The sequence below is a fragment of the Apteryx rowi genome, unplaced genomic scaffold (genome assembly GCF_003343035.1).
Source record: "Apteryx rowi isolate R43461 unplaced genomic scaffold, aptRow1 scaffold_191, whole genome shotgun sequence".
Lineage (NCBI taxonomy): Eukaryota > Metazoa > Chordata > Aves > Apterygiformes > Apterygidae > Apteryx > Apteryx rowi.
In genome coordinates this window covers 252,762-279,147 of record NW_020448208.1, presented here as the reverse complement: position 1 = coordinate 279,147, position 26,386 = coordinate 252,762, and the positions used below count along the sequence as shown (strand labels likewise).

Below are 26,386 nucleotides of genomic sequence, written 5' to 3'. Positions count from 1 at the left end.
GTGAGCCATTAGATCAGCCAGAATGTGTAACTTCATCTGTACTAACTGGTTGCACAGTGGTATATGAAATTATAGTCTGGTAGATGGATGTCTGGATTGTGACATCTTGAGGATTTATCTATGTTACTGTGAATTTCTGGAGACTATCTGAACTGAACTGACAGACATTAACCTAATGTCTGCAGCTTTGTGTTCCTTGCACAGAATAAATAAACTTGCAAGTTGTTAGACTGAGTTTCTGAAAACTGTGTCTTGTAAGTGCTAGAGTCCAAACATGAATCTCAATCTCACAATTTGCAGGAATTGATGTATATAAAAGGTAAACTAGAGATTCTGTGAACAAAGTTGAGTTCTTTGCCCAACCTGCTTTCCTATGTTGAAACACTTTACTACTTGTAATGGTATCCATGCTAGGGCTTTATTGACTCCCTAAAAATAACTGATATATTTTACTAGCATGTAAAAACCATATTAGCAAGAACTTGTAGCAACTGAAAGCAATGACTAGTGGTTGTTTTCATGTTAAGAGAGCTGGCTTCTTAGAGTGAAGGAAACTGAAAACTGTGAACAGAATTATGAACTGATGTCAAATGTCATAAATTGCTGCGGCAATACAGAGACTTTTGCTTCTAGCTCAAGTGGTTTTTTTACTTCTCAAGTAAATGGTGCAGTGCTGATGACTTGGATTTCCTGATACAGAGAATAATTTGGGAAAAATCAGATTTTTGCCTTATAGGTGCTGGTTTTCAAGCCAGAGAGAAATGATTTTTACACTTTTAAAAATGAAACTCTGAAGTGAGAGAAGCAATTACACTTTTTAGTACATGTTACAGATCTRTGCTAACACTTCCTCTTTCCTTTTGTAGGGGGAGGGAAACAACACACTCTTCTGTTTGCTCTGTAGTAAAGGCAGAGACAAAATCATGATTGGCTTCTTTTCTTGAATCTGTAGAACAGAATATTTCTCTCTGATACATAAATAGAACTAGCAAGGGAAATGGGAAAAGCCTAATCAGAAAAGCACTACCACTAGAACAGAGAATGCTTAAAATGTAGAATAGAAATATAGAATAGAAAAATAGAAAAAATGCAGAATAGAGAAGCTTAAATAGTACAAGGAAAACTAGGACTGAAGTAGCTGTGTTTTTCTTCTTTTTAATGATATACTTTATTTTTTTGCTGGTGATTGTGGTGGGTTTTTTTCTTTGAACCATCAACTTGCCATTAAACATACAAACAGTAAATATTTGGTTGCAAAACTAGCTGTGAATTTCCTGAAGTAATGTGATATCTAGCCCTAGAGATTGTTCAAGATTAAAAACTGATCAAAATTACTGCCTTTGTGTTCTGTCTTTTCATCAGAATCGAGCTTTGAAAAGTGATGGAGGAACCATTTCTAATAAAGCCCCTGACATATGCATAGTGTATAAGCTTCACCTGGAGTGTGGCAGATTGATTAATCTGGTTGATTGGTTAGAGGTATGTGACAATACAAACAGTGCCTATACTGCTTTCAGTATTTCACTGACTTATTTTTTTGCTGCATGTCTGCTTTTCTTCATTGCCCCTTTGGACAGCTGAAGTCATTGCATATCTCAGTCCCTCCCACGCAAGAACACACAGTATCTCCAGACCACCAGCCTATAGTCTTCCTGTGGCTACTGTGAATCATTTATTACTCGCATTATTACTCTGTGATGAAGATCTTTGCTTCTGCCTTTATCTCACTTGTATTCAGTGCAGATCAGATTTTATGCTTCACAAAGCTACCTTTTTCCCCTTTATTTTAACTCTTGTGTGACAAACAGGCAAGTGCTGTTGCTGAAGTGGGGCTCTTGGGCAGAATGCTTCTGCTAGGGAAGAGCAAAGTCCTTCTAGCCCAGTATCCTGTCTCTATCTGCTTTTGGTCACAGTAAGAGTATAAGAACAGGATATGCACATATATGATACATTCTGCAAATACTCCTCAGCTAACCAACCATGTTTTAGGTCTAAAAATTCCTAAATTGGAATAGTTTCTCTGTATTTTGTAGGCATAACTGCATTACATTGCCAATGTAATTTTTTAGCAACCACAGCATCCTGTGGGAAGGAATTCTGTAGCTTAATTACATGCAGTGCAGAGGACCCTCTCCTTTTCCTCGTTCTGAATATGCTTCATTGCTGCCTTGTTTGTGTATTGTAAAAGAAAGTGGACAGTGGATCCCTCTCCAGCCTCTTCATGTCACTCAGAATTTTATAGGCCTCTTCACAGACTGCTTACCATCTTCAGACTAAACAGTCTCACTTTGCAAACATTTTTCAGCTCTATATTCCTCCTGAGAACAGGTCAGGGAACAGAACTGTATCAGCATTTAAAATGCAGGCACATAAAGAAAGAACGTTGCTCCATGAACTCGTCCATTCTGTACTCTTGCCCTGGCAATATCTAACCTTGCTTGCTCTTTTGACTGCTGTTGAACTGATGTTCTCATGGAGCTAACATCATTCTAAGATCTCATTCTTCCTAAGTGATAATGATCAGCTTGGAGCTCATCATTTTATATGCAGCTCTGTTTATGAAATGTATTAAATCTGTCTTGCTTTTCCCTTTCTAGGCCTTCTCAACTGTGGTGATGGCAGTTGAGGGACCAAATGCAGCTGCCTCAGACCAGGTGGATGACATCATCCAGTATCCTTTCTTATTTCATTCTTAAATGTATTTATCATTCAAATGCTTACAGGATTAGTGAACCAGGATTTTTAAAATGCATCTTCCTGTGCATTGAGAACTAACTAACTCCAGCAATAATAGTATTGCTGCCACAGAGAAGAGCTGAATAGTTGTAACAAAAGGAGGTTTAACTACAGGAAGAATATTTATATACTATATGGCTAAAGCTATTTTTCCTTTAGTATAAGGCCTTTCACTTTTTACAGGTTCTGCTTGTAGTTAACACAAAACTAAATGATCTCTTTAACTCACAGATACATAGCTGTGTGTGAGGAATGCAGTAAGAGAGGTACARTGAATAGTGAGTAAATCGAATGTGGCAGTGTTTATGAAACCTCAAAAAAAATGTGTATAATTATCTCTTCCCATTTTCTTGTCAAGGGACCTGTATTCAGGTAGCAGAAGAAATATTGATTAGGTTGAATACTAGTGTTTCTGTAGGCTGCAAGCCATGCTCTGTCCTTATTTCGAATGTTTTTTTAATGTTCGACTCAACATTTTGTGCAACCTGTAGCCACCAGACTTCCCTCCTAGAGAGAATGGTGTTTTCGTCAATTTATGTCATAAAATGCATACGCAGTTTCCTTTACTGAAGTCTCCAGTGCTCGTTTTATTCGAGCTGTTTCAGAACTGGAACTCCTAGGCTTCATAAAGCCCAGCAAACAGAAAACTGATCATGTGGCAAGGTTGACATGGGGAGGCTGTTAAGCGGCCAAGTTAATGAAGGAAGACTACAGAGATGTTRTGTGTGCCTCCAAAATTTTAATAAACAGGTTCTTTACAACATGGTGCAATGGCTTTGTTCTTACTAAACTAGTTTTTAGTAACATTGGTTTTTTTGACTCAGTATGCAAACATGGCTGCATGTTGCAAGATATATTCTGATTTCCTTGATGAACTGTTAACAAAATGCTACCTCTTTTTTTGTAAAACAGCCTCCATATACAATGTACTGCTCTGTTAGTACTGATGTTGCAAATACTGCTTGCTGTACCAGTTTTAATCTTTGATGTGTGGTAGTTAAGACTATATTGATATAATTCAGGCTACCAAGCCAAAATGAGAACATTGGACATAAAATACAGAAATGATGAAGCAATGATGTTGTTAATTTGTGCATAATCTGATGGGGTTTGAGTCATCATTACAAAATGCCTTCCAGATAAGGATTTAAAAATAAATCAACCTACTGTGCTAAAAAGGATAGTAAGTTTCCATGTTCAGCAGCAACAGCATACTCTTCAAAGCAACTAGTGTTTTATACACAGACCAGACCTGGTCACAGAACCCTGAAAGGCTTGTTCAGGAGGAGAAAGGGACAATAATTTTGAAGATAGATTTATGCCCTTTGCTTTTGCTCTTCTCAAACTGTTTAAACTGTTCCCTTTTTATAGTTAGCTAGTTAGTACTAGCCACATTTGCTGTCAGTGGAATTTATGTCAGCATAGGCTAGCACTCGAGCACTGGAAGAAGGTAATAAAATCTGCATGTAAGGTTTAAACTATGGCTTCTCTGTTTCAGGATGAGTATTGTACAATAGGACAAAGGGAACAGTTATGCGAGAATAATGCAATTGTTGGTTGACAGTGTTAAAACACTACTTATCTAACAGCTCTTAGGTGATGGACAGAATCTTTTGATGGACAGAATCTTCTAAGCCATTTGTGCCCTGTGCACACTGCGAGCTCCTTCCAGCTGAGTTTATATGGAGCATTGTCTGTACCTGAGGTTACCAGTTCTGTACTGTTTGTAGGAACAGGACTGGAATGGCTCACAGCTGCTCATAACTGCAGTCATGAAATGGGTGTTTAGTCAGGAAGGAGCCAACGATCTGCTGCTATTCCTTGTCTACTGTCTGCCAAGGATCACTTCCTGATACTGTAACAAAGCAAAGTGCTGTGCAAAAGAGCTGGAAAATCCACAGGCATCCCTGGAGTACTGGGTTCCCAAGGACACAGAGGCTGTGTTAAGAAAAGTCTACACCTGATTCCAGGAAGCAGAAGAACATGGCTGCATTATAACAACTAGCTTGTTTGTTTTAAACTGACATTTAAAAGCTACGCTGCAGCTTTTAAATACATTTGCTCTGTATGTTGATGACCTATGTTCATGTTTTCCAGCCCTGGGAAAAGCTGTATTCCCTCCAGAACAATATATATATCTGTCATACTTTGATAAACTGCCTTGAGGGCTGCAAGATGTGTATTTCAGCAGGGTGGGTGTGTGGGGACTTAAGTCAGTCTTATCACTTAGTAAATGGTTGCAGTTAAAGAAAAGTAAAGCCTACTTGAAGAAAAAACAAATACTAATTGCTCACAGTTTACTCTAGAAGACTGTTTACCTCCAGAAAAACTCCCAGACTGCCTCAGCTGAGTATAAGACTATTACAGACTTTCCTGAGGGAAATGGGCTGTTTTGTGCAGGTGTTGCTAGAATCCAGATGCTTCTGCTTAGTTGCATTGGCACAGCTGTCCCCAACTTCAGACTTACTCCTCATAAAACACTAAAAAACACAGCAGAAAACTGCAGCCTGGAGCTCCAAATGGTGAATCAGTTATTACAGCAGATCTGCTTTATATAGGACATGGGTAAGTCCTGCTACAACAACCCTAGAACTTAGTATTTACAGAGGAGCAGATATAAGATAGGTTAGGTTTTTAGATACCATCAGAGAAGATACAGGCTTTAGTCATATCTTTTGTGATTGCCCTAGTTGCAAAGATACTGGATGGCAAAGACACAGTAACACTATCTGCTGTGCTTAATTAAGAAAAGGCCCAGTTTCCAATGTTGTAAAGCAAATTAAGAGTTTGAGGTAGAAGTTTATTGGTCTTTCTTTATACTGCCTCAACATAAAAATTGCAAATAGTAATGACAAAACCTCAGGCAGTAGCAGARCAAGATTTTGAAGATCCCAGTGAAGCAGTTGCAAAAGAACTCTAATTCTTCTCTTCTGTGTACCAAGACAAGGGGATAAACAAAAAACTCCAGAGACCAAGCCAGAGCCATCTAAATCAGACAACTCCCTAGTATCTGCTCCTTGGAAATCTTACAATAAATTGTATAAAGAGGAAAATGAGAAATTTCAGTACAGCTCCATAGACTCTCTTTTCTGAACCTGACCTATTTATGTTGTAAATACACCTGAAAAAGTAAAGAAAGAGCAAAACAGCCAAATACCTCAGTGTTCAACAAGAGCACATGCAGCCAACTGCTCTGCACACCTGTCCTCTACCCCCTTCCTACCCCCCCCAGATGCAAGATAAGCCAGCATTCCAACTGTAACTTTTAGACCTTTTATGGATAAAATATTTGGAAATAAGAGGAGCAAGCCTCAACAGCATGTGGCTTTTAAGCTATTAAAAGGAGCAGACAGCATTAAAAATAAGTAAAATAAATAGTTACTAGCTCCCCCCCCCATTTAACCAATAATGCAAACTTTGAAGCTTAACATCACTTATATTTACTATGTGATACATGGTTTCTCAGGATCAAATCCTTAGTTCTGTACTTGGCACCTCATAAATTGTAACAGCAAAATACTAGTCTAAAATTATGTAAAGACTGTCATGTAATTTATTTTTCCTGAGCAAGGAGGGTAGGAGGGTTGGACAGTTAAAAAAACTAAACAAAACTGTTCATAAATCTCAAATCTAATTTGCTTTTTCTTTAGAGGCTAGAATTGTCTCAGTCCTAACTGCCTGAGAAGAGTTTAACATTGCAGAATTTTGCATCAACTTCTGTAAGAGCAGAGATATTTCAGATCTCTTAAGTGTCACATGGTGCTTTTTCTCCTTGGATGAAGTTCTATCGCTAGAATTTGAACACTGAGCTTTCTGCTTACAGGTAATCTGCTTATGAATTTAGCATTTATTTGGCCCTTCATATGCTTTTACTACTGATGGTGTAAATACCCCAAATTCACCTAGCATGCCATAGCAGAAGTATAYATACGGTAGGCCTTACCTACATAAGCACAAATGCACACATAACTTTAAATTTTAGTTTCTACAACTGTCTGCCTAGTAATAATGTCTTCTGCAGTTATTCCAAGAAAACTCCCCTGTCTGCAATGTTCATGAAAAGTGAACATGACAAAAAAGCTCCCCCAAATGTTTATAGTGTGGTACTAGGCCTGAAACTGTAAGAATGTAAAGTCTCACCTCTGAATTAATAATTATATTGTTTTTCAAGACCCATATATTCCAGCAAAACTGCTGTTAAAAATTACACCTGAAAATAAGTTATCTATTGTTTAAGTAGTACACCAATTTTCTGTATTATCGATAAAATATTCTGCTACTCTTTGACACCTCTTTACACTACTGGCTTCAGATACCAAAAAAGGACTTGAGAATTTGGTCCTTTAAGATGAACTTTGAAAAATTCAGGGATCCTACAACAGCAGTGAAGTGTAAAAATAAACCAGATACCTGTATTAGAGCCAAACATTCTTCCTCACATTTTTCATCTCAGAGAATTTCAGAAATGGTAAAAGTGTTTAATTCCTTCCAATACAAAGGTCATAGCACTGATTCAGAACAAGAGCATAAACTCATAATACATTATCAGCCTCATTTTTCTTCCTCCCTGCTGTGGATCATACAGGTAATCCTTCGCACTTCCCAACTTGCAAATGGAGCGAGCTGTCACAAAACACAGATGCTAACTAGAATCTGATAACAGTTTTGCTGCTTTTCAGAGATCAGTACAAGAGTTACTCATAGGCAGAGCTCAAGCATCAGCACACAGAATTGCTTGAAACTCTTTCCTTTTCAGCCTTGAAAAATGCTGAGTAATATTACAGTTATACCCTTTCATACCTAGTCATAAGAATCAACATGTGCAGTCTGTCAGGATGTATCTGCTGCTTTTTAAGTTTACAATAACAGATCTGCTTGAAAAGAATTTACATCCTGATAGCTTAAAAATAGGTTAACCAAGATCTTTAATTGCAACTTAATAGAGTGAAACCAACTGTCCTTGACTTGCTTTGCTTCTGGACGGACTCCAGCTCCATATAAATGGAAACAAGATTCTCAATGTGGCCACCAAAACATGCAGTGCAAAGAATTCAGTATTTATTGAATCTTACCCATTTCTGCTTCACTCAAACCCCTCTGGAAAACTTCTGAAAAGGCTCTCCAAAACATTTTTAAGCACCAGCCTTCTCTTCAAGGAATCCAAATTCCATATAATATTTTTTGAACAGTACCCAACCAGCCAACTGTTTTCCTCTTAAAGAGTCACCTGTAGGAACAAGCCTTTCACAGAAAATTCATCATGTCAGAAATTCACACTAAAAGCACTGAGATTAGGGAAAGCAGCCAGTTTGAAGACAGAACAAGCAGCAGTTATTAAAAAAAAAAAAAAAAAAGTCATGTGATGAATGCAACCTCATTTTCAATACAGGCACAAATTAGGCATGCCATAGTTACGATACATAAACACCCATGGTGGCATTATATTTAATCTGGCAGAAGACTGTTTATTATGTATTAATTTGGAGCCGCACAGGAGTGAGTGGGTGCTAACATGACATCACTTTTTATTTACAGCAGCTCTTAATGTCCCAAAGGATAAGATGAGCTGAGGTGCAGAGACAATCATACTGGTTGGTATCTTACTTCTACTCCAATCTCAGGTTATCATTAAGAGATATACACATTTTTATCAAGTCAGAACAGGGATCTTCCAGAACACACTACAGGAGATGCATCAGGATGCTGGGAATCGGGTAGCGGTACACCTAGAAGCAACAGTGTGCTTTCCTACACTGGCAAATTAACAAAAGAATGAAGCCCTAAAATGGGGAACAAGAAGGAAAGGGACTGAGAACCCCGAGGCAGACAACAGAAATGACAGCTCATATTCTGTCTCGTCTTTATCTTCAGCAACAGAAGACCTGAGATGATAATCTAGCAGAGATTTTCCATTTCTAAAATTCTGATAATAGAGTAAAAATAATCCCAATATTGAGGGAAGGTAGGTTTCAGGGAAGCAGACAGAATACTCAGATCCTGTGCCTGTGTGCACAGTTCTGAACCTGTAATCTCACTACTCTGTGAATGGAAGTTCACTAAGAGCTAAAGGCATGGTTTCCCTGAAATCATAACCATCACCAGCTGAAGTTTCAATTACATTTCAACTAAAACTTCTCTCCGTGTAGTTGAAATGGTACAGAGCTATATGCTACAAAAGACTTCTGTGTAACCAGAAGCTGACAGGCAGTAAGTTAAATTTAGAAAGGAGCATAGTTTAATCAAAAGATTGCTTTAAAACTGCTCCACGTCCCAAAAGCAGATAATCCAAGTCATCTGAAAAACAGTAATTCTACCTATAACACACAGATCTGGACTTACTATGTAATAAGCTTTCAGTAAATCACACTGATACTCAGAATTACACAGACATGCTCAACCAAYATTGATACAGCAGTTTGAAAACAGCTGAACATATCTGGCAGCAAACTCCTAAACCTAGAACACCAAGATTATACACCTTCAGCTCTTCCAATACCTATGTAGTTCCCACTTGTGGTGCAAATGCCTGGTCTAGCAAACAGATTTCCTTTGACACGTCACTTAAATCTGAAGGGAGAAGAGCACAGCTGTTTTATGAGTCAGCTGCAGTATGTTAAATCAATAGTTTCTTGTCAGTTATATAACAAACATGCTTCCACAACAGGAAGCAATATATGCAAATCTAAAAGATTTCTTAGCCTCTGAAGAATGAGACATTTCCATCCACCTCCCTTTCCTAATCTAAAATTGTGACCCACTCCACACTTGCTAGTAAATAAAGTTTTCATTTAAACACTCAGATTTAAGTTTATTCATACACAGCAAAGTTCCACCTGCATATTAAAAACAAACAGATTAGAAGTAAATGTTTTATTCTTCCAACTAAATTCCAGTACTACAAGGGCAGTAAAACAATGATACACTGAAAAATTGCAGCAATAAACATTTGTTAAAGACTGATAGAATAAATAAAAACTACAAAAATGAGAAATCATATAAACCCATTCTTAACTCCCAAAAAAGTCATGGAATACAGAAATGCCCTCCTTCACTATTTCACAGGCAGTACTGTGGGCTATTTGCTTAAAATTGTCCTGGGATTACATTCTAATTCAACTGTGATTACAGCCTTGTTGTAGTGCACAGTTATGAAAACCACACTAACTTCAGTCAGAAGTGTCATTCTACATTTTTATTTACACAACCAGTGAAGGGCAACTTCTAGAACACCAGCTTTAATCCTTTACTTTTTCAAACTTATTAACATAAGAAGCCAAATTGTAATGATACAGCAAAATGAGGCCACTGGTATTATTACAGGTAGCAAAGGTCCACATCCAGGTGGTACTGACATCAGGGAGCACTCCAAAACCAGTTGCTGCATAAGAGTGGTTGCCACTGACAAAAGCTTGAAATAACCTGTGTTCACAGGGGGAGAAATATGGCATTGCTGCAAGTCTTTACTGGGACAGCTTGCAACAATAAAAGAGGGTGTATAGGGCAGCCCACATATGCAGAAAACRTGATTCATGAAACATCTGAAAACAGAAGAAAAAAAACAACCACACATTAATGATGAAATTAACAAAAGCCAGATCTATCCCAAATCTTTTAGGACAATGTCAAAAACTGCTTCAAAATCAAAATCCGCATTTTATGGGAGACAGTTCTAGAAATTTTTAAACAGATGCTGTATTTTAATCTAACATCATTGTCCTTTCAACCTAAGCTTTCCAAATTACCAATTTAAAAGTATTTTAACTTGGGGCCTAGCTGAAGCTAAACAACAAACAATAGCCATTTAAATTATCGAACATTCAGTAATTTAATGCTGCTATAGGAACCAAAAGAAATACTCACAACTGGCAGGCTGTTCTCCATATCGTCGCATGATCTGATCATGCGTGAACTTCACAAATGCGTCGTATTGTTCTGCAAGCATGAAACATTAGAAGTGTGAATCTATTAAGTTTAGCTCAGGCTGAAAAATATTCAAAGCTACCTTTTATACCATAAGTCTTATCAATTAAGCACACACCCACTAACGGTATTTTTAGGAGACTTTACACAGTTCAGAGCTGCCATTTCTTTACATCCCCAACAACAATGCAGCACATGTCCCCTTAATTAAAAGAACTTCCCTTAGAAATTTCTGTAACAAAAAACATCCTCCAAGATAATATGCTGCACGTAGATGCAAAGATCTCAATAAGCCTAACATCTATTAAGCTTCAGACACTATGCTCAGAAGTAATCAAGTGCGCCCATTTTACACACGTATAACAGGGGCAGAACAGATAAGCAGACATGACATTAAGGACAGTGCTACTAGGGTTGGAAATACAATTCTCTCTGCTCTAATCACGACCAAATATAAGAAAATTAATTCAATGAAATGGCAACACAGAAGTACAGGAGAGGGATTTGCCACGGAGTGAGAAATTCTTTCGGTGATTGCCAGAAATCAAAAGCAAAAGAAACCAAAAGGAAGAAAGGCTAAGTGACTAATACTTGACTAATTTCAATCACAAAAGTAGCCACAGTAGGAGAGACATAATTGACTCTGGACTTCATGAAAAGAGCTGTCGTGTAATCTGAAATGAAATTTAGACATGAAAACTATTCATTTGGATTTGAACTAAAAACTGTTATTTCCCAGAAGGATTATTTCTATACAACACATACATACAAAAACATTCGCAATATTTTATTTAGTTTTACTACTGCACTCATCAGCAGGATATCACCTTTCAGATTAGGAAATTGAACAAGGAGAGTAATATCTACCAGATGCCGCTCCTCTCCATTTCCCTTCCTCCCTTGTGGAAAAATACATGTGCAGCAATGTGGGGTGTTCTGAGAAAAGGGCAAGGTCAAAGAAGGCAATCTTCAACCAAAAATGCAGTTAGATTTGTAGTGGTTCCTAGTCCCACAGGTTTGCCCCATTAAAGTCCCCATCCTCTTGCAAGGGATGAGCTTCACCTTTGAAGTAAACAGCGTATCAGTAATCAGCAAGTAGTGCAGCAGCAGCCCAAAGTACGGACCTGACTTCACGATCTAAGGACATTCATCCTTGACTGAACAGGCCCAGTGTCATAGCAGCCAGTTCCCCTCTGCCCACAAGCACAACCTCTGTTTCAGTGCAGCTGAGATTGATGGCTTTTCAGCAGCCATGTGAGGATCTTAGCAAGACAACAAAATAACACAAAGAGCACACTGAGGGATTTGTTGCCCAGAAACCATTTCCAAGAATAACAGTGACTAGAACTTTTCCTAAAAGTATGTATTAAAGGCCAGAAACCCATTTGCAAGCTTTCTTCTTTAAAGATGTAAGTCAAAATGCACAGATGCTTTGCAGTACCTTTGTTAAAAATGTGGCTTTGGAAATTTAAAAAATCCCTTGTTGCTAAAAATCATCTTTCTTGTGGTGTTCAATTTGGAAAAGTTAAGCAATCCAAAGGTAAGAGGAAGCTACAATGAACCGCTGAAAATTTAAGCGAACACTTCTAAAGCTACTTACACCAGTGGCATTCCATATTGTAGATGTTATAACTACCTTTAAGTCAAAAGATGACTATATACCATGCATACAAATATTATTACTATACCCTGTGACTTGAACTTTAGTATCGAAAGCCTTTTTTCACAAGCAGATTCTAGAACAACCTTGGAGCTGAAGTTTCACATAGCCCCTTGCCCTCCTCCTCTGGTTCTAAAACCTACAAAGGATTTTGCAAACCCAAGTTAATGCTAACAGAGGTTTCATATAGCAGAGGCTTAAGGGGAAATAAGGGCATTACAGTGATCTGTGTTTTCCATTCAAACACCCATTCCATATAAAAAGCAACTCTGTTTACAAAGAACGGGGGGGTGGGGAGAAGGAGCTATCCGGCAAACTACAAGAAAACCCTGATTCAGAAAGAAATGAGAAAAATATCCGAGATCCAAACATTCAGTTACTTCTCTTGGAAGAAGCCATTCATTTAAGTTTTATTACAGAATTACCAGTTATATTACCATTGACTTCACTGGCCTGTAAGAACAAGTACGATCCTACTGTACATAGTTTAGGAAAGAATACAACCATTCTGTCAGCAGAAAAACATAACTGGCCTTCTATTTAGGGAATTATTCTAAACTCTTTTGTCAGTTTCTTTCTAAATTCCCACATACTTTTGAAAACCTACTATTGGCTGGATATATGGAATGCAGTAACAATCTTTCTAATAGCTCTTTTTGGTGACCACTGCCCTCAAAACAGTAAATGTAACCTTGGGTCACTGTAACAACAGCAAAAAAACAATCCCTCCTCCTTCTCCCCNAAAAAAAAAAACAGTTCCCTTTGGGAGTGACAAGGAGGACATATGAGGAACTTGTCACGAGGGTTGTTGCTGTGAAGGACTACAGGTTTGTACTCAGGAAGCATCTGGGACAAATGTATAATAATCAGCTGAAGACCAGGTATGTTTATGATCACCCTTAACTAGAGTGCATTTAGGAGAATGCAACAAATGTCTCAATTCCTAACATATGTAAAACAGAAGAAAATAACTCTACACAGCCCCAATTCACCAGTTTGAAACAGGTTAGAAAGGAAAAATGTAGAAATGGAACATTAGGCCCAAAGTAATGTAAAAATATAGGATTAGCCATATTTGTAAATAAATGTGGATTTTAAAGGGACTTAAAACTATAGTGGCTTCACACAGCAATGGCAGACCAGCACGCACAGAAGAGAGGCTCAGGGGCAAAGACAATATTCTCATGGGCAACCCACAAGCCTGACACAAGCCTGGTGACTTTCAGCATGGGCATGCTTGCAGAGGTTTTAGTCCCCTACCTGAATAGGTTTGCAAACTATAGTCTCATGTGTTTTCATGTGGGAAGCAGAACAGCAGTGTGCATTCAAAGACATTTTGCTGCCAAARAGTACCTTCACATGTTTATTAGATTCACACTAACCACTACATATTAAATTAAATGCTGAATTGTACTGTGAAGGCACCTACCTCTGAATGCACCAGAATTTAGGTGCTCAGATGTTATAAAGATGCTTAGAAGTAGAGGACATAAATACCTTTTCCTTTGACAACTAAAAGATCACATTTACAAGACTGACATTAGCATCATCCTTATGGAAAAGCAAGTTGGCATCGGGCACAAAAATACCAGCAGAATTGTATGAAATACAACAATTCAACACAGAATATCAGAAATACAGCTAAGTACTGGCACTCAAGCAGCTACCGAAAACCACTGGCAGCAGTGTAATGGCAAGTGCTGGGAAGAGAAAAGGAAATCTTAGGTACTGTCTTCTTGCCAAATTCCAGAAAAAGGAAGTCAGTTCCCAAGCAGGGAAAAAAAAAAGAAAAAAAAAAAAGTCCTTCACAAAGAGCTCTTAAGTCAGTAAAACAGAAAGTCTTTCTGGCAAAAAATAAGGAGGAAATGGTCAATTCAAACATGATAGCAAGAGAAAGTTCCATCTGAAATAAAACCTCTGTTTCCATTGATTAGTAATACCCAAGAGTCACAGTTCCTACCCAAGGCAGCATAGAAGAGAACACCCCATCAAAGAAACTGAATACAGGACAGAAAAACTGATGTGTAATCTCATTTCTTAATCGTGTTAGGTCAGAAAAAACACAGCATAATATTAGTATTAGAAAAAGGTTTATGCTTTCAAATTCATCTTAACAAATAATATTGAGCTATAAAATACCTGCAAGTTTTGTGGTCAAAATTTCTTCATACTCTTCACGGATTTTCTCTTCACGTTCTTTCAGCAAACGTTCACAGATCATTCCAACTTGTCTGAGAGTAAACAGAGGCTGTTCTTTTTTCAATGGTGATGATGCTGCAGATGAAGTACCTAAGATTAAATATTCAAGCATAACAATTAACTACTTAAAGTAGTTCAGAATCACTTTTYTTAGATCTCATTTTCTTCACATCTTTTACATTAATGGAATTTTCCAAAACATTTGGAGAACTGTCTCTGTCACCTGAACACTTATTATTAAAGTAAAATATTGGACATTCAAAAGGAGGATATCTGTAATGCATGATATGCACTGATATCAAAAGACTAAGTGTATTACACAAACATGATAAAGTGAAAAAAATTACTGTACCCTATTTACAAATTCAGACTTCTATTTTTAGCAAAAATTACAGTAAAATATATTTTTGCAAAGACTACTGCTTCACAAAAGCCTACTGTAAGATCTCTGGCAGAGTAAGCAGGATGGTTTCTTGAAAGTGTTGTAAACTTTGTGCCCTACTAATTCTCACAATGAGAAACTAGAATTCTCCAGATCAGTGCTAGCATTGCCAAAAATACAACACTGAGTGGTGAGAATATGCCATGAAACACCAGATAACTAGGGAAAATTATTTACTCAGACTCCAAGAACATACACCAGAATTGCACAGAATTTTTGAGGCACCTGGCAAAGCTGGTCCAGTGAGAAGAAATGCATGTGGCTGTGCATCAGTAGAACAACAAGGATCTGTCTGCTGGAAGCTATTTTCTAAGTGTCTCCTCTTCTGCATGCGTTTGTACTCCTGTTTTATGTTGTACAGAATTTGTTCTAAAAGCAAAGCAATAAAAGTTAAGCATGAGATAATTATATTTCAGCATCTCAGTGAACTTTACTTCCATTTCAAACACCAAATACTGTAGATAATTAACAGATACAAGTTAGACTGTTAAAATACAGCCTGCAGAAACTACCAATTTTATGTAAGACAAAGGCCAAATAATGAAGCTAACTGAAGGAAAGGCAACTCCTGACTGTTCCCATCAAAAGACTGAAAAACATTATGTTAGTTAAGGTCAAGTATCAGTGCCAGAATACAGCTAACAAAAAACAGCGTAAGGTTAAAATCTGGGAACTACCAAGTGTATACACGGATAAAAAATAAGCCTTAGAACTTCTRCTTCTACTGGTATTCACCACCTTCCCTTCATACATTTCATTTGCTACCTTCTTTCTCCCCCACACACCATGCTTATAGCTCATATAGCTAAGGGTGACAGAAGACTCCAGAATAAAACATCTAAAAGAAATACTATTCCTGGCTGTTCAGTTACTGGCATATAGGCAGCAAACTGGTGGGGAAAGCAAAATATAAATAGAATGTTCTTAAAGCGACTACTACTTAAAATCTTAACTAAAGTGATAAGCAAAATACAAAAGTCTCCTATAATGAGCAGTTTTTGACAGCTTCAGATCTATCCAAGTAAACATACTGGTCAGATCGATAGTCTCTTTCAAAGGAGTAAGGCAACACGTAATTCAGCATGACTGTGCTAGGTAAAATACAGTAATTGCTTAAAAAATCTTATCTCTATTGTAGAAATACAAGGAAGAAAAAAGAAGTAATTCTTGCAATAAAACTACCAGTCCTAAGTGTTTGCCCTCTGAAATTCCATGCCGCAAAAACCTCCCAGGAACATCAGCGCCGAAGCGGCTATCTTCTGGCTACATTAAATATTTTCAAAAACAAAAGAATTATCATTTTCTACACTTTACAATAGACAGCTTCACAGAAAGAGATCTCCAAAGAATTCTTCCTGATGAGAATTCTTATTTTAAATGCTCAACTATCTTAAAAAAAAAAAAAATCCACATTGACAGCAAAAAAGTTTCCCTCAACTATCAGCTTCTACTGAGTCTAAGCTTCCAGTCCTTTGGCAAAGACAGCTTCCCCAAACTCACATACATGCAGATCAATGTGATCATGTCAGAGTGTCAAAGGACTCCACTCAATACCTTACTACATTTGTTCAGCATTTTGCCAGTACAACAGCATGAAAATTTCTCAACTGAATTCCAGTGTTTGTATATAACATGTTCATGAGGTTCTGTACTAGAGCATTTTCTAATAAGCAACCATATGAAGCAAGTAACTTCAGAACTCAGCTTATTCAGCCAGCGGCTGAAGTCCATGGTAGACAAAGCAAACGAAAATATTTGCCAGCTCCTAGTTCAGAGGTTTAACAACTGTGGTTCTTCCACTTCAGGAGGCAGTCTGGGGGCTTCTAATTTATGAGAGAGGAAACTGTCCCCAGCCAAGTCTGAAAGAAGAATATCAGCATCTTCAGCAAAGGAGCTTCTTGTTTGGATTTTGTCCTTTGATGACAAGCCCTGCAATTTATACTGTTTCAGTCACATATTTATCAGTGCTTGTACAATTTTCAACCCCCTAAAAGGAGATCAATAACTTGGGTCAAAGAAGCAGTAACTGCAGAAGACATAACAAGAAGCACAATGGGGAAATGTGAGCAAAGGAAAGCATGAGAAAGAGGTAAAATAAGTACTCACGGGTGGCTAGAGGATTCACACTTTTTGTAGGACGGACATACATACCTACTTGTCCTACTTGTAGGACACATACCTACTATGCTCCACAGAAATATTTAATTCAGGTTAAACCAAGGTGCAATTAGGCTTCCAAAATTAACTAAAATCCTACGGAAAATTTGTCACATGGATACACACTACCTCAGATATTCTGAGACTGGTCATACAGCACTGCAACATTTTTACTGAACAGCATTATGGTGGTAAAACCGTACTTTTCCTCAGAAACAACTGTTGTTCTAGCTAGAGAGATACTGCACAACTGTCAATGGAAACCCATATGGCTCACAAGACAATATCTGTCTTAAAGTATGTTTACACTATAAAAAACACGATTACAAAGGTTCAGACTATATTTATATTAACTGAGGAATGTAACACACCATATGCATCTTTTGCTACTACTTGGTCTCAGGCATACTTTCCAGGTTCCTAATGAATAGCAAAAACATCAATCAAATTTTACATGTAATAACTTTGATTAAAAAAAAAAAAAACTACAGCTCTGCTTAATATTAGCTTTATGCAAAAATATTTTGAAAACAGATTAACCTTCAAAAATCATGAAGAAAAAAACCCTAAACAGACTCTGGTCAGTGGATAAAACCACAAGAATAAACACCCAATCAAGCACACTGAGAAGCAAAAGAAAGATAGCGGGGAGGGGGAAGGAAATAACTGGGATAGAAAATGAAGTTCTGTGCACCAAGAATAGACAATTTATTTAGAACTATATTGAATTATGAGCCTATACATCTCAGTGATATTACTGTAATTCCATCTACTTCTAGTCTGGCATTATTTTGTAATTTGCCATCTTCAAATTTTACTCTGAAAATCAAAAATCTCCGAATAAGCTACTGCCTGGCACATTGGAGGAAGAAAAAGGTGGGGGGAGAAACAAAACAAAAAAACCTGTGATAAACTGCACTACTGTAACTTTAGGTTCCAACTGTGTGAGAGAGGAGGGGACTACTTAAAAATGCCAGTACACTATCTACATTGCAAACAGCCAATCAGCAAAAAAGCAAGTCTGAAATTTGAAATCCTGTCTGAACACTTAAGCATGTACATAACCTGTTTTGGTAAACAGCTTCCCCATATTTAGTGTAACTTAAGAGATTTATGGCAATACTGCTCAGGACAGAGAACTGGACTACAGTGGAAGATCAGAGCCCTACTAAGCTGCTAGCAGGCAAGATGACTGTGAGGATGACTCATCTTATACTTCCTTATCTCCACCATTTGTAAAACACGTAATAGTTGAAAAATACTAGCTTAGCTTAACATCAAACTGTTCACTGATTTCTCACATGAACGATCAGACCACTAATGCTTCAAATTAAGCAGGCATGTGTTTGCAGCATCAAAGACTGGGTAAATAAATGTATTTTTATTTACACACAGTGACATAAAACATTTTAGACAAAACTACTTCACTGTCAAGTGAAATGTAAACTTTCAAATACTCAGGATTGATTTTAAATGAAAATCTGAATGACAAATTGAAGTCACTAAGCAAGGAACACTGAATTAACACTAATTTTGACTTTGATTTGTATTAAATTTGTTTTCAAAAACATTTCACTTATTTGATTAACAATTAAGGATGCAACTAAATCCTACACCTTTATAATAAAGGTGTTATTTTCAGGCATGCCTAATACAGAGCGTATCCAAATACACATAAGTAGTATTTGCAACACACATTCATTCCTTTTCTTAATTTTCATGTGCGCCTAAAATAGTCAATAAAGCATTCTGAATTTGTCACACTGCATTTGCACAAAAACTAATTGAATTAAATGTAAAGGGTTTTTTTTATTGAATCTACCTTAAACATTCTGGAGGATTGTTTTTTTTGTTTTTTTTTTAATCTGTTTAAATGCACCAATTTATTTCCTGCACTTAGCATTCTGCCTAATAAATCCACAAAAAATATGCTTGATGAACCAACAGATTCTCTGATCAGAACATCTTTTGAAGATGTTTGAAGATCTTGGGGTACATAACTTTCAAAGAAGCCATGAAATCTTAAGACAACAAGAACCAAACAATTTTTGAACAGCATCTATATGGTAGACATCTAACTGTAAAGCCTAGTTAATCAAAACTTAGAATTAGTAGACCTCATCCTCCCTAGTTTTCATTCCAGAAAATCTTCCTGACTCTTCAGTTGTTTCTTAAAGCTAACTGGAAGTGAARGGTGTTAAGTAGTCTCTCTCCATTGACAACTGAGTTAAAATGTGTATCTAACTAGTGTCAGACTTTTTTTGTGTGTGTTCCTCAAAGCAGAGGCCCCAACTGTCTTTTTCAACAATGACAAACATTTTAATTAACAAATTATATTTTAAAATCTAGAATCTAAAATTGTACTAACTGCACTAGAGTTGCACTAATTAAAGAAAACCTAAGTATGAGCAAGCATCTTAACACCATAAAATTGAAGTGGGAACCAGAGTCATGCAGATTAGAATTCATCAGATATTTCAAAAGGCTATGATTTTATATAAAAATTCATATCCATCTACAGCACCTTGTAGGTGCTGAAGTTCAAATCAGATACTGTATTTCAGGTAACGATTTTATGAGATGATGAAAGGAATATATATATTTAATATGATCAAGCAGCATTGTGGCCCATCCTCAGTTTCATTTCAATTTTCACTTTACCCACTGTGCTCACTGTTTCCTACTGGCTGGAGGTACCTCTGAGGGCTAACAAGAAACACCAGGCAAAAGGATTAAAGTGCAAATCAGGCTTGCTGGACCTAGGCTAGTACCAAGAAAAATCTACACTGCTAACACACTGAAATGAATTAATACTTGATAAATGACATTTCAAAATCATAGATGACTATGAACCCAGGCCACAGTTATGCAAGACTAAACTCTATGCCTCTTCTCTTCCCTCAGTTGAAAGGTCAGGTTCAAGACTAGGATAAAGAATGATATATTGAAAGTGTCACTGTGACCATGACTGTTAAAGGCGTGGGGGATTAAATTAAATACAGCTGAATATAAGGAAGTGGATAGTTATTCATTTTCATCTAGAGCTCTGTGTATGAAGACAGAGCATATAGTATATTTGTTCATAAAATACTGCATTAAGATGAAGAACAGCATTCACACAAGTCTTCTTTCAGAACTTAAGATATAATTCAGGAAATCAAAATTACATGTTTAAACTCCCTTCATAGCTAGTGAAAAGAGGATGAAACCTAAAGTGGGCAATTCAGAATCTTAGTTTGACACCTGAAATATGATTTGTCACACTAACACATTACAAAGGCAAATACTCATTTCCAAGAGGTGATGTCTATTTCTTACTTCCTTTAACTCATGAGGAAGAGACAAAAACTTACTTTTTCAAGTTCTATCATCTAATTACTTCATCCTGACCTGTAATTATCTAGAAATTATGTACAACTGAAACAGGATTTCAGTWTGAAAAGGTAACAAGGCAAACAATTATTTTCTCCATTTTAATAATTGCTTATCAACTGCGAAGGTGTTGATCGTTTCCCTTGAAGGATTTTTTTTTCTGGCTTGATTTTTAAGCTAGCAATCTCACATCTCAGTTCTTGGCTTCTCTCATTTAGCTGAAGGAAACTYTGGCAAACAAGTAGGATGGTGACTCAATAGGCTGAAATCAGAGTAGCAGTTTTCCTGGCCTGAAATGGAACCTAAAGCTCAGGTTTCAGTTTGTGATGTCACCATTCAACATATACATTCAAACCTTAACCATGCCTGAGATTTCTCCTARGTAAATCAATCAAATGTTATTCTGATGTCAGCAGCATACATTATAAAGATGTACACAAGGGATTTCAGCTCCTTTTAAAGTAAAACTGTTTCACTGTGCTAGTTCAGCTGCAGAGTGTTTTCAATAGCCAATCTCCCTTATTCAACATTCAGTTGATGTTACCACATTCCTAATTTTGTTTTCCCCACCAGATCTTTGATACACAACATCAATTTTATGACACTAACTTTACCTAAGGAGAGCACTGCGACAGAGCAGTGGGTAACAACATTCTTCACTCATATCTACTTAGCTAGGCAATCCACAGACAGACAGGAATTAAAATGATCCAGATACTCCTCTTACAGTCTTGCTTTGGTCATGGACATCAGTCACTATAATTTACTTTCTTAATTAGACATGGTCTGTTAGACTTCAGTAATAAACCTTTGGAAATTATGTTTGTCGCAGAGGATTATACTCTAAGACAGAGCACTGATAACAGGTATGTGCTGACACTTCACAGCCAGTGTCTACAGCTACAGAATCAACAGAAGAAACTCTGGATGGACTCTGGCACAGAACTGGCCACCTCTGGAGACCCAGTTACTCAAGGTCTCGGACTGATGAAGGTTCTGGTTCTTCCATAACAAGTCTGATGCTTATACAAGGATTAGCTTGTTTTCCAAATGCGTTATTTCAGGAATTCACAGTTCTCCTGATCAAGGGATTGAGCAATGAAAAATAAATCAAGCAATGCAAAATGTATTAGACATAGCAATTAGGTCTTTTTCTGCACACACAAAAAAATGTCACATTGCATTTATCAGACTTGCAATTGAAACAAAGAACTGCTTCAACATTTTATGACATCCAAGACCAAGAGTATTCAACATTTATAGTCACCACAGGCACCTATATAGAAAATTTTCATATAAATTAAGTTAGAAAGTCCAGATGCAGCCATTATGTGCTTTTTCTTTTTTTTAAAAGGGCTGGGAATATTTTGTTTTTAAACCCCTAACGACTGCTGCAGTACTGGAGCATGAGAAACTTGGCATCTTGCCAAGGTAATTTAGCAATAGATATACATGCCAATAAAAGTTAACAAAACAGAAATTAAGCAGAAAAAGATGTAGCATAACTAACACACCACATTCCAAAGCCATTAGACTTGCTCATTTAGAACCCAAATCTGCACTTGGCTACTTGACTGAAAGTTTCAGACAGAAGTAGTCAACTTTCCTCAAGAGGGGAACTCAAAGGTCAAAGGAGGACAGCCTAAGTAAGGGGAAGACTAACAGTTCTTCCTATTGAAACAGACCCACGTTATTTTGCATAACTTTAAAAACTGATGTTAATTGGGTCTAATATTTTTTCAGATTATTCTGTGACAGAGCAAAGTATACAATAAAGACAAATTCAACTAGCTTCTGTTTGTAAATATTCAATTATCACTTATGAGAGAGGAGACTCTTAAAACCAACTATTTGTCACCTTTAACTATAGACATTTGCCTGCAAACTGAAATTGTTATTTCAGAACTCATCACTTGTTACTTCTTATCCTGATAGCAACCTTCTTTTTTGAAGACTGGGGGCAAGAACATGAAAGGTAATAATTCAGCGCTGAATTAACAAGAAACAGCGGTCCTGAAAGCTAGCCTTATCCACAAGATGGATGCAGTAACAGTACACTGTTCTGCAGAGTAATTAACATGCCTCAATTCTGAGATAAGTCTGTAGGAAATAGTTCACTTTTCGCACCTATTCAATCAGTCGCCTCACTTGTTGAGACTGCCATTAAAGCAGCAAATACCAATTATGTATATCCAATACGAAATAGTGCATAAACACAAAAGCTTCTATATACTGTCAAGTGTTTGATATTATCTCTGCTTGGATTTCAACCAATGACCTGAGGTGAAGGACTGTTCTCAATAGCCCCACCCACTACAGCTTTTGGGTTGCAACATCAGTTAATTACCGGGGAAACATTTGGGCAGATGACTGTTTCAGATGGAGAAAAAATTGCATGGTCAGATGAAAGAGTTAGCTTGTGGATTTTGAAGAGATTTCCCCAACTATCTTAAATACAATATTCTTACTGATTCTGCAAATCTGATTTTGAATCAGTAGTACGGAAGAAAGCTACTGATCTCAATTTGYTTTCTCAGTTACCATGCATGATGAATTAGGAGATTTAAATCCCTAAGGTCAACATTACTTTTTTTTTTTTCTTCATTTCTTTGGACAATATTTCCCACTGTAGCTTCAGGATCAGAAATATCCAGAGGTCTTTCTCACACTGACCCACCTTTCAATTTAGGAAACAGCTTAATGTGTAATTTTTTTCTTTGTAAATTTTTGCAGAGAGTGTAATCTTCCATCAGGATAAAACTGCAAATAACCTATTCTAAGACACCCAGTGGATAAGGAACAGAATTACTCCACTCCTCCCCCCTTTCATCATCTAAAACCTATTCAACAACTTAAAAATAAGACAGCATTCTTAAGACTGCTGAGAAAACAGGAAAGATACAATGCATCATCCACAGGCACACAGATCCAAGTCCAGTCCTCCTCGTAAAAGCCCACCTGCTCATCCATACTTGTGTGATATGACAATGCACACCCTAACAATCCACAGAGAAAAATCTTCAACCTGGTAAACATTTGTAACTACCTTCCTGTTTCAACCCAGCCATTCAAAGCATCATTATTTTCCAGGGCATCTATCCAACAAAAAGTTATTTTGATCATACAGAACAGTCTCCTTTACAGCTAAAACTTTCATGAAAGTAAAACTCATCTGTAATATTCACAAAGTAGGAAACTTCTAAAGAGGAGCTACTCTTTCAATATCAAAACCATCTTATATCAGGCAGCTATATTCTGTATTGCTCATAGTGAACACAGTTTTAAAAAGATAATCCTAGATGGAAAAAATGGTATCCAAAAATTACCAAACATAGTCAGAAAAACTCACGTACAAAGTCCACAGAAAGTATAAATGGTGAAGCCACAATTACAGTTTGACTGCCAAATTGATTGAGAAACTGGAAGTGACCTAACAGCTGTTCAAATAAGACCAAACTATTAAAATACTCTTGTGAAATATAAATTTCATCTTGAATAAGCATTCTAACATATTGTTTATTTGCCTATGACCATTATCTAAAGACAACTATTTTCTCATCTGACTACCACACTGTATCCTTAGTTCTCAGCCCCCCACTTCAGTCAACTTGTATTCTGCTTCCAGATAATTCATTTTTGAAATGTTTAACCAGATGTTGAGGTGCTACCATATGCTCCACTGGTTGAAGTTAAACAGTACCAGGACACAGAGTATCAGGCAGAAAAAAAAAATGTTTTAATCTGAGCTTAAAATAAAGTATTAGCATCAGGTTTTATATCCAGAAATTTGGTTTCATATGAACATCAATTTTCATTAAAYAAAATTAAGGCAGACATTCTTTCTTCAAGCAATGGAAACCTAAGCATTACAGTAATATACTGAGAAAACTGTAAGCGAATTCAATTGAGCTCTGGCTACTGTTGCTAAATTTCTCAATATAAAAGTTGAACAAGACAGTCACTCATTTGGAATCACTTTTAACATAAGGCTGGAACTCTTTTCAGGCATAGAGCAAGATTCATCAGACCCAAATATAGACATCTACATGAGAAATGGCCATTTAAATTCCTCCAACAGCCAATGGACAGCACATACTTCTGAGGCACACTTTGTCTCATCCCAAGTCAAAGCCCTAGAGCAAACCATCTATTTCTTCACACCAACTATCGAGAAAACAACAGATTATTAGCTCAGACGTACATTTACAAAATTAGATGAGATTAATTCCACACCATCTTTCAAGTGACCTCTTCAAAATGATAGGCTCATTTTAACCATCAGTGAATAATATACACAATGTAATAATATCACTACATTTAATCAAAAGAAAAAAACTAAGCAAGCTCCTTTAACAGTCACATTTGCACTAGCACTATATAAAGATTTTTTTTTTATATTAAAAACCTGAGTGGGAGCTTTCATGCAAAAGTTGTGTAAATGTGCACAACTTATATGTGCGCAAAGTTTTTCTCAGGAGCATTCAGCACTGTAAGAGACATTTTGATTCACTGTCCTTTACCTTTCATTATATTATAAAATGGCATATATAAAATAAATCCTTGTCAGTACGTAATCACATTTTCACATGGATTACAAGCTATACCACTAATTTTCCTTAAGAGATAATGAGGCCTGTATCTGCTCAACTTCAGTAACATCTTCAGATTTTAAGAGCCTCATGCAGATTAAGATGGGAGTTTAAGTAATATCTCTGCTGAAAATTTTGTCTCCTTTCAGCAATATGTATTTACTGGCCAGAACACATTTTTATTAGATATTCATAATCTAAGCCCTCCAATTCCCAATGTAACAATCCAAAAGAAATCCCTGCAGTGCAGCAACACCTCATCTTCTAAAAAGAATTAAATTAATTCTGATTTTAAACAAACATCTCAGAGTACATATAATGCCTCACTGTACTAGGGAGCATCATCCCTCACAAATCTCATCCCTGACTGCTGACTCATTCAACCAACATCTTTTCCCAGAGGTTTAAAAAAATATCAAGGCACTGATGTCAAGTGTAAGAAAACAGTTTTTCATACGTCCTCTGTATCTTTCTATGGTTCCCTACAGCAATTTTGGAGGTATTTGATTAAAAGCTGTAAAAAACCGTGTGCTACCGAATACTATTCAGAACAAAATACTGAAACAAGGAACTGTGCTACAAGGACATGGCAATTTAAAAACACATTTAAACCTACTGCTTGGTAAATATCTGCAATTCTCCAGGAGCAACTTTTGTATAAAAAGGAGCAATGAATGCAACAGGAAAAGGAGCTCAGTTATAACAATTACAGAGGGCTTTTTCCTGCACACAAAAGACACATCTACACCTCATCACTACAACCGCTCATGATTGCAAGCATAAACGTTCTGAATACCCACTAGACTAACCATAGGAGGGCCGATCAATTTTGTGTGCCCTGCCAAGATTCATTCCTTTTTCCTCTCCGTACTCACTGGTGAAATAAATTTGGCTGATTTTTAATTGACACAATTACACAAGCAGACCTGGTGGTTTTAGGGCCACCAGTTGAATCACGAACCAGAACATAAAAAGGTTTCTTCCTCAACCAACATCTCCGACACGAAGACACTGCCTAATACCATTTTATCTGCCCTAAAGGCAACTCTCGCACTTGCACACAATCGCTTTCATCACTTGGTTTTTATATGAAACTTTAAGAACGCCACAGAATGGGCCACTCGGGACCGTGACACACATTAAGGGACTGGAAACGGAATTATCCCTTTATCTGCTTTTGCCTTTTTCCCACTGGCGTTTTGCAGGTGATTGATGACAGGCCGCGCTCCCCGCCCTCCCGCCCCCCTCCCTCGAGGTCTAAGCAACGGGAGGAGCTGCCGCCGCCTCGGCTCGGACAACGCTCGAGCCGCC

At 37.1% G+C, this 26,386-nt stretch overlaps 2 protein-coding genes across 11 annotated transcripts in view; one reads left to right on the top strand and one right to left on the bottom strand.

The window, feature by feature from the left end:
* Positions 1-3,808, top strand: part of ORC3 (origin recognition complex subunit 3) — a 41,663-nt gene extending 37,855 nt beyond the window's left edge. For 4 of the 7 annotated variants that reach the window (XM_026062663.1, XM_026062658.1, XM_026062659.1 and 1 more), the window contains 3 exons: positions 1,363-1,479; positions 2,598-2,671; positions 3,316-3,808. In XM_026062663.1, the coding sequence (XP_025918448.1) occupies positions 1,363-1,479; positions 2,598-2,671; positions 3,316-3,421 (297 nt within the window). In that variant the 3' untranslated portion in view covers positions 3,422-3,808. The remainder of the gene's footprint in view (positions 1-1,362; positions 1,480-2,597; positions 2,672-3,315) is intronic. The other 3 variants (XM_026062661.1, XM_026062656.1, XM_026062655.1) reach the window with 1 other exon arrangement.
* A 5,783-nt stretch (positions 3,809-9,591) lies between these two features.
* The window catches only part of AKIRIN2 (akirin 2), a 17,920-nt gene continuing 1,125 nt past the window's right edge, over positions 9,592-26,386 (bottom strand). Inside the window, exons 2-5 of one of the 4 annotated variants that reach the window (XM_026062674.1) lie at positions 15,183-15,326; positions 14,456-14,605; positions 10,597-10,668; positions 9,592-10,274 (exon numbers count right to left, since the gene is read on the bottom strand). In XM_026062674.1, the coding sequence (XP_025918459.1) occupies positions 10,264-10,274; positions 10,597-10,668; positions 14,456-14,605; positions 15,183-15,326 (377 nt within the window). In that variant the 3' untranslated portion in view covers positions 9,592-10,263. The other 3 variants (XM_026062672.1, XM_026062675.1, XM_026062673.1) reach the window with 3 other exon arrangements.